This window comes from Gasterosteus aculeatus, chromosome 13 (genome assembly GCF_964276395.1).
Source record: "Gasterosteus aculeatus chromosome 13, fGasAcu3.hap1.1, whole genome shotgun sequence".
NCBI classification, from domain to species: Eukaryota; Metazoa; Chordata; class Actinopteri; order Perciformes; family Gasterosteidae; genus Gasterosteus; species Gasterosteus aculeatus.
The window spans coordinates 9,221,653-9,230,396 of NC_135701.1; the positions used below are offsets into that span (position 1 = coordinate 9,221,653).

At 44.5% G+C, this 8,744-nt stretch overlaps 1 protein-coding gene across 1 annotated transcript; it reads right to left on the reverse strand.

The window, feature by feature from the left end:
• Positions 1-2,259: 2,259 nt before the first annotated feature.
• Positions 2,260-7,223, reverse strand: LOC120831357 (glial cell line-derived neurotrophic factor-like). The gene is made up of 2 exons (XM_040196755.2): positions 4,595-7,223; positions 2,260-3,920 (listed from the first exon to the last, which is right to left on the reverse strand). The coding sequence occupies exons 1-2, from the start codon at positions 4,809-4,811 to the stop codon at positions 3,391-3,393; spliced, it is 747 nt and encodes a 248-aa protein (XP_040052689.2). The 5' UTR covers positions 4,812-7,223; the 3' UTR covers positions 2,260-3,390.
• Positions 7,224-8,744: the final 1,521 nt, after the last annotated feature.

An 8,744-nucleotide genomic window follows, 5' to 3' on the forward strand; every position in this document is an offset into this window, starting at 1 on the left:
GGGGTTTTGTGTGTGTGGTGTGGTGACGGGGAGCCTTCGGGTGGTGGTCCTGACTGGAGGTTTGGCAATGGGCCAGTTGGCTGGGATCCGTGCAGGGCTGTTAGGCCTCCGTGTTGATCCTCTGTGGCTCTGCTTTGTGTTGCAGCCGGTCCAAAGGCTGTTTCCTAAGCTGTGGCTCAGCCTGTTTCTTGTGAAAATCACTAAAATACGAGTGTTTCCTTTAGACTCTCTAATTGAATTTATCCAAACCGCAGAGAGCCCTGGACTGGCCGTCTTTCTCTGTTTCTGTTTACAAAGTTTTTAAACATTTAACATTAAAAGACTCAAAACTCAATTCAATCAAATAGTGAACATGAGAACATAACAAATCTTCCCTTTTGATCTCGACAGCAGGAAGCGACGGCACCGGTGCCGTGCCGTCGTCATACGTCTTGAATTGGTAGCTGTATTGTTTCCACATGTGAGGTCTCCTTCTGCGCTCGTCTCTAATTGACTCGTCATGAAGTCGCCGACAGATTCCAGGGCAGCGGCACAAACAGCTTCTCGGTGGTTTGAGATCTCTCACAAAGACCTGGGACACGTGCGATACAACCGCCGTTACTAACTTTTCTCACGGTGCCCCACAATTTCTTCCACTTGAACCCAAACTAGCCACGGATTTCAGTTGTACAATTTGGGGATTTGCGCCACGTTGATCCCTGGTGAACTCTGGTGATCTCTGGTGAATCTTGAAACCATCACGCTGAGACGTCAACAACGCTGGCTTTTCTCCTGCAAGTGAGACGGGTCGACCTTTCGCAGGAGCCTCTCTTGGTTTGGAAAAACATAATAAAAAAGGAACTTTACTGTCCTTATTAGCTACTACTCAATTAATTCAACTGCTGCTCAGACAAAGTATTATATTCAAAATGGTTTTAGAAAATTCAAAAGAATGTAGTTTTTCCAGAATCAGCGCTCTGGTTACGTTGGATATCCATCAGCCTCCCACATAAAGGTAAGAGAGGAACCGTATTGTTCTTTAGGTGAACCAATCCCTGATGTAACACGAGCGTGTCAACGCATACAGTTCTGCCGGTATTTAGCACCTGTTTGGAAAGATCATCCTCTTAACCGCTAACACTTGTGTTTCACTCCAAAGGAACATTATCCCTCGTTACAAGCTCCTCTGACACCGTGAACAAAAGAGCAGTGGACTCGTGTGACTAATGACACTATCCTCTGACGCTCAGTCGGCTCCAACGGTTTTCTCTGCAGTTCATCAAAATGTTGTTCCATAAAAATAGATGAACTTGCTGTGTATATTTTGAAATGAAAGTAACGGATGCGGAAAGCCGTGACTCCTGTACTCCACTAATAAAATTCAACATGCCACTGATTTTGATTTAAGATCATTTTCATTTTATGAAATTATCGGTCTTGCGAGTTCCCATTGTAGTTACATCATAATGTTACCATGGTGATATGTTCAACATCCAAATACATCAAAATTCCAAGCACAAGGGATGTAACATGTTTAATGAATTCAAGTGTCGGAGTGCCTGCAGAGCAGAACTGCAGAAACACGTCTAACGGTGAAACGTCAGCTGTCAAACTGTATTAATCAGCGGCTCATGAGCCTGACGGACGTATTAGCTCTGGTTGCAAAATGTCTCGCAGTATCGCAGGGCTGTTTATAGAGATGATGAGTTGCATGGAGTCCTGTGGTTGTTGACTCACAGACGGGCAAAGGGAGGACTGTGAAACGTGAGAGGAGAACGATCAGATATCCACCGGACACATCAGCTAAGCAACATCCCTTCTCGTTTTCACTCACTACGTCATTGTCTTCTCTGGATGGCCGCCATCTTTCAATCATGCTCTTTTCGTTAGCCTCCCCTCCTCTGCCAACGTAAGGTTTAGCTCTTTAACTCCGCAGTGCATCGTCCACGTGGATTTCTTTGTGTTGTAATCACTTATCTTTCATCCTTCCGCACATCACTGTTTGCCGCACCGTCCTTTTATTGTTATGGGTACTATGCTTTACTTTAGCGTGGGCGTGGACACTCCATCCTGTTTTTGTCATTCGATCACATCAAAGTCTATTCTTTATTCTTCCTTCATATATTACAAAGGTAAATCCCTGATGTCCCGTCCGGTCCCTTGCCCCCCCCACCTCACAGAAAGGTGACAAAGATTAATTTCTGTTAATGTAAGTAAAACTCTATGGTGTAATGTTGTCTGCTGAACTCCTCCACAGCCAATCAGAATACACTGCACTGCGTACAATACGTTTATTAATAATTAAGTTAGACAATTTAATAGTAATTACTGTATAAAAATAAAGCTGTAGTTGTTTCACTTCTTTCATTTACACAGCAATTTATCCAAGGGAAGGACACAAAATAAGCAGCTAATAAACGACTATTCTTTTAATCAGGAGGGCAACATTTTTTTATGTATTTTCCCTCCTCATAGTTAAAACAAAAAACAGGATATAATGCATTCAAATGAAACAGAATAACTGCAACGTTGTAAAGGCTAACCCACTGAGGATAGCTTACCTGGGCAGAAGAAGAAAGTTAAAGGCGTCCTGTGGAGTGTTGGACTACTCGTAGTGCAAATGAGCAGTGCTTCATTTGCTAAAGCAGGTGATGACGATTCCCACAGCGTCCACTTTAAAGATATTTTTTTGTCAAATCTGATTTGCAAAATGTTTTATCAGGAGGAAAACCTTTTAAACTATTTTGTTATAAATCAAGGCTACACAACGTATTTGGATGAGAAACACTGGCTGCACTCGTAACTTTGACTGTTTACAAGACAACTCCACAGGGCACCTATACATTAGTTTTGCAATGTAAACCACCCAATATGTTACTGCTTTACTATTTATAAACCTTTGGCACACTCTGAGATATCACACTACAGTAATAAATAACAGTTTACCCTTTTATAAAAACAAAAAATAAATATCAATAAGTTAATAAATTCAAGACCTCATAAATACATTTAATACGTGTGTGTTTCCCACGTACCATACTGCATGTGCTATACAGGTAAAAGCTTAAATCTGCCGAATCATCCGTTGTTTCTGAATAATATCAGGCATTTGGGTTGAGTATCCTTGGAAACATTAAAAAGATCTCTGTACGCATCAGCGACGTAGAGATGTAAACTGTATTAAGGAAACTGTAGCTGTATTGGAGGAAGATGAGGTTTATTGCTTTGGGATAAAAAGACACCTGCTCCCCTTAAGGATTCCTTTAGCGGGTCCTACAGGTGCCCACATACTGCCTGAAGGTTTTCCTCACAGCGAGACACGTCAGGAGAAACGAACCCTCGACAGCATACAATCCAAAGGTTGGGATCAAACGTGAGAACCACACAAAGCCCGACACAAGCTCACGCTGCCTACACACAGCCGCACTTCCTCGCAGAGTGCTTCCTCACGGTGTGGTAGACCAGGTTGTCGTCCAGAAACGAGAGGTCGTCGTCATACGCGGTGGGTCGACAGCAGGCCTGGGGGGGCGTGTCTTTAGGGGGAAGCCTCTTGTTGTGAGCGAGGTTGTGAAGGATTTTGTCGTAGTTGGTCTCCGACTTCCTGCAGGGCCCCGAGCAGTACCTGAATATCATCTCCTCGCTGGAGCGGTAGCCCAGGCCCAGGTCCGTCACGTTGAGGTGGATCTGTTTGAGCGCACAGCCTTGTCCTCCCTTGGCCTTCCTCGCAGCTCCCCCGTCCCTGGCTCTCCCTCCACGCCCTCCACCCCTCCGCTGGGTCGCCCCTTTCCTCCTCTGCCTTCTGTTTCGAGTGCTGCCGCTCACTCCTTCTGTAGAGGGCGAGGAGGTGGTGGAGAAGGGGGAGCGACGCATTCTGCTGATGGTCCCTTTGATGAAGTCCACCATGTCCTCAAACTCGCTTGGGGTTGGTTCCTCCGTGGGGTCTGAAACGCATCAAGAAACTCTTACAAAGGCGTTTCATATTTGACAGCACATCGCTGTCAGAAACTGCACGTGCATGCGGAATACATGTTGTTTGTGGTTTATAGAAAGGAAATCCATCCATTTGAAGTTAGAAATAGATTCCATTGTTAGTCATGCACCAATGTTGCAAATTCAAGTGGACTAGCTGCATTAAATATGGAGATGCCAGCATGTGGCCCCGTGGCAAATATTACTTGAGATTGAGTGGATTGACAGTAAATCCTTTGACAACTATTCCCATTGTGTATGGCTACCTGTTGTGAAGATGTGGCTTTATGTCTTTTGTGAGGAAGTTCAGTACAAGAAGAATCTTTTTAGGTCCAAGTAATTTGAAGATTAGAGAACTAATCCCCCCCCCCCCCCCACCACAAGCAAGCACCTGAATCCACTTGGAAGTTCCACTTTCTTCAATCACTCATCACGGACTCTAAAGCCATTCCAAATGAGTTGTGTAGTATCGAATTCTGTCTAAAATGCTAATTTAAAATACAAAATAAAATATATTTTTTCTATTTGACGCAGACAATATTATTTATTCTAAGAAAAAAGATGCAACACTCAGCTCAGCCAAATGACTTTTACGGATGTTGTTTGGGGACTTTGGACACTGCATAAAAAAGACACGGGCTCTTACGTGCGTCTCCCCCCGCCAGCGTCCCTCCCCAACCCGCGCCGATGCTCGGGGAAGTGACAGAAAGGCGGATGTGAACCGGCGGGAGCTGCAGGGGGATCTCGGGGGCGCGCCCGTTACTCTCGGTGGACGCGGACCGCGGTCGGCTCCGGAGCAACCGGCTGGCGTGCACGGCGCTGAGCAGAATCAAACAAGTGGTCAGACCGTCCCATAACTTCATGGTCCAGCTCAGTCCGACACAAGGACATGGCGCGGTGACGAATCAACGGGGATCATCTGATCGGCGGCATGCTGGAGACGCGCGGCGGTCGGGGAGGAGACGGGGCCGCGCGCTCGGCTCGGGGCTCCCGCCGCTAAAAACGCGATGGAGATCCGAGGTTGCTGTTGCGTGTGCGCCGTGGCGCAACATCCAACGAGGCAGAGGCGCAAACTGCAAAGCAAAAGGGTGCTCCCCCCCTCCGCAAGTTTGCGAATCCAACGATCCAACACTCTCAGTTTTACAGATGATTCGGCGCGCACGGTTCCACGTCGCTCATCCCCGATCACCGTCAGTCCCGAAGTGAGCCGTGAGGCGAAGGAGAGGTCTGACCGGATAGATGGGGAGGTGATGGTGACGTCTGATGGTCCATCCTCTGTCTCTTCCAGTCTCCACCTCCATGCACGCGGGACGCAGTCCAGATCCATGATTGACTCCCAGGTCCAAAGTTGGTGAGGCTAGAGGGGTTTAGTTATGAAAGGGGATCAGTGTGTGTACTCGGATGGCTCAGAGGGAGAGAGAAGTTTCACACTTTCCACTATACTCCCGATTCCACATCCTGCCCTTTGTGTTGGGTTGACATTGGATGGGAAATGTGCTTCTAATCAGCCAGTCAAAACAGGCTGAATAGATTGTGTTGCTAAAACCAGAGCGCCCCGTAAAACCCTGCTGTTCTGCAGTTGATGAGCGGATGACATTTATCATCAAGAGAGCGTGTGCTGGTGTCCATTACGGCAACAGAGAATTTTGCCAGTTGAAACGGTTATTTTGGTTTGGTTTTGCATAATCGCTGATGTAAAGTGGCATTTTATTAATTATCTGGCGCGAGGCCTACGTTTACTTGACTGGAAAGGTACAAGAGAACATTTAATAGACATGAAATGGTGTTTGGTTAATGCATTGTGTCAAGGTTTTATACTGTAACATGTTGTTGCAGAGACATGCAACTGACTGCATGGATCAGCATCCCGCACGTTAAATGAGTGATCCTTTTGATTAATAACTGCAAACTGACTTTCGAAGCCTGGGCTGCCGACCAGCCACAGTAAAGGAAAGAACTTCACTTTGAATGAAGCTGCAGATTAAATCACATTGTGCATCAGCCTGCGCCAGGCTTGGGTTCCAATTACATGAGCAATCGTCTCTATCGTTGTGTTTTTTTATTAGAGAGAAGTTATGTACTTCTTACCAAAACTAGCTATGGTTTGGACATAACTTTGTTTAAGGGTCCATGTCCTTTTGGCTAATTTAAGACAGAATTATTCATACTTCATTGCATTATAATAACTTAACTATAGCAGGCATTCAAAAAACATCTGAGCATCAAAATACGCTGCAAATGTAAAGCTGCATAGAAAAACAATTGTCTGTTGCCCCTCATCAATCAGAAGAGGCTCCTCGCCCCATAGCACAGTTAACTGTATGGAAATACCTCATCCTCAAGCTATTACGTCCTTGCGAGCAGCAAATACACCAAACAGATGTCATTTCCCCGTCTTGCAAGGCATGAGGGCTTATCGGGGGCCGATCTGCAATTTAATCTGTCAGCAGTTTCTGGGGCTCAGTTTGACTCACATGTAACTGGACTAATTGCAAAGGTCATTTCACCCGTCATTATCAGCCATCTTGAAACTGCAGCTGGGAGCGGGGAGTTGACAGCTGGAATGGATGTCGGATTTGGGACACTGCTGCCAGTGTAATTAGCAGAAGAAAACAAAAAATAGCCTTCATTTACGCATTTCAGGGGGATCCTTAGGGGGGAGGAACATCTGGCTGGTTTATAGCCGAGCGAGATGCACGGCCCCAAGGACGGAAATGTTGGTTGGTCGGTCAGGACTTAAAAATCTATATCTGTTACAACTATTGGATGAGTTGCCATGAACGGGCTCTGGACTGGTCCTCCAGTACAAAAAAATATGTTTTTTTCTTTTTACTTACTCATATAAGTGTCTCAGAATGATGGTTCGCAGGGGAGAAATCCCAATGATTTTGGGGATCCCTTGAGTTTCCACCTGGAGTCCACGTGAGTTGTACCTTTTTGTTTGTTGAATAGATTTTTGGTACACGTGCACTTATGTCCTTATCATGATGAATGGAAATAACAGTGTCCATTACATAACATCTCCTCTGGTGATTATGACTGGTGATTTTATGTATGATGTAATAACTGCAAAATGGCATTGCCATCAGCTTCAGCCTTCTTTTGTTTACTCCCAATTAGCAAATACTAACATAATCCCATCACCACATATAAGCATTGTGAGCTGACATGACATGGCTGCAAGCCTTTAGTCTTGGTGTACGATATCAGCCAGGGGTTATGGCTAAACGTAACATTTAAAATGAGAAGTTAACAAAAATAAAACGATTGTCCGGTAACTCAACTGGTCTATAAGCTTCAATTTTCTTAATCATGTCACTTCGTCGTACACGCCGTTATTTAGAGGAAGTAAGTAAGAAGGTCCCTTGCTGATGATTTTACCACTATTCATGGAGGTGGATGGCTGTGGGGAGCCACAGCAGTGCTTAGAGAGTAATCCACACCATGTGTACTCTGGTGCTGCTGGAGCCGCGGGCCATCAGGCCACGGGAGCTGAGAGAGTGGAGGCCGTCTGCTGAGCTGAACCGCTGGGAGTCTCAGAAATGTTAAGATGAGGTCAAATGCACTTCTTACTCCTTGTTGCTCTCCGGTTAGGCGATGGGTGGGACATTATTGCCCCGCTAGCTGGCCATGTAAAACCTGAATGTCAGATTAGAGGTGGAGAACATTCCAATCGCTGATTCCTGACGCCGCAATGAAAACACTAAACCTCCAGATGTGCTGACTGCTCATACATATGTGCATGTAGGACTTACATGTTGCCACTTGTGGACATTGCAACTATTACGGTAAACATATATAACAAGTTTTCAGTTGTGCTCACACCAAAGAAAAAATCTCTGTTTAAATACAACAACTTACACACTCATTTATATTCTAATTATTACGATGATAATGCTCCACGTGCAATGAGGTATTGACATGAAATATGTCTTAAATATCTTAACCTAAAAAGTAATTTTCTAAAGTTTTTGCTGTAGGGGTAAGACAGCATAACAAAAGTGTGTAAAGGACAAAACAACTGATCCAAATAAAGACTGAAATTGATTTTTCTTCACATCATTAATGATCTTTGTGGTTCGGTGAGAAAGAACCAATGAGTACACATCGCGTCACATACAGGCTGCTGTTGTTCTCATCGAGAGAGATAATTTTCTAAACCAGCAGTCTGGTTTATTTGCTTGTTTCTAATTGAATTAAAGAGTTACAAATCCTCTATTTATTTGGATATCGCAAATATGAAAGATACGTTTGTCAGCTTGTCAATGTTATGTGAGCATAGAGGACTTACTTGGCTTGACTCGGCTCTCCAGGTCATTGTTGTTTTTAAACTGTTTGTGTTTGTCCAGAAGGTGGAACCAGTGAGCTTCCCATTCCTGCAGCCCAGTGACCATCATCACAGAGTCAGTTATTACTTAAAGGGATTTCCTGGACCTTAGTGAAATATAAAAGAGGGTGTTTTATGGGCATATTGACCTTAGATTCCTGTCGCGTAATTGGATTCCACAAAGGGAATACTTAAGAAAAAGAAAATGCTAAAGATGTAGGAAAATTTTCCATAGAGCAAGCTTCCCCTTGTCCTCTGAAACAGTGATGATATCTCACTCTTTGCACGTGTGTGTCTGTGTCAGTGTGTGCGTGTGAACACGTGGCAAATTTTTAAAAAGTAAATGCAGCAATTTACAATTAAAACACAGTCGTATGGAAATATAAGAGCTGTCACGTCAAAACCTCGATGAAATGATATTCTGTACAGTCTCATAATCACCTTCTATGTCCTAATATCCCACATCTAT

Excerpts from the sequence above, each read along its gene's own strand:
- LOC120831357 (XM_040196755.2), bottom strand. The coding sequence starts at position 4,811 with ATGAAGTTATGGGACGGTCTGACCACTTGTTTGATTCTGCTCAGCGCC. Across the intron at positions 3,921-4,594 it reads GCTGGCGGGGGGAGACGCAC|ACCCCACGGAGGAACCAACC; the intron begins GTAAGAGCCCGT and ends GATGCGTTTCAG.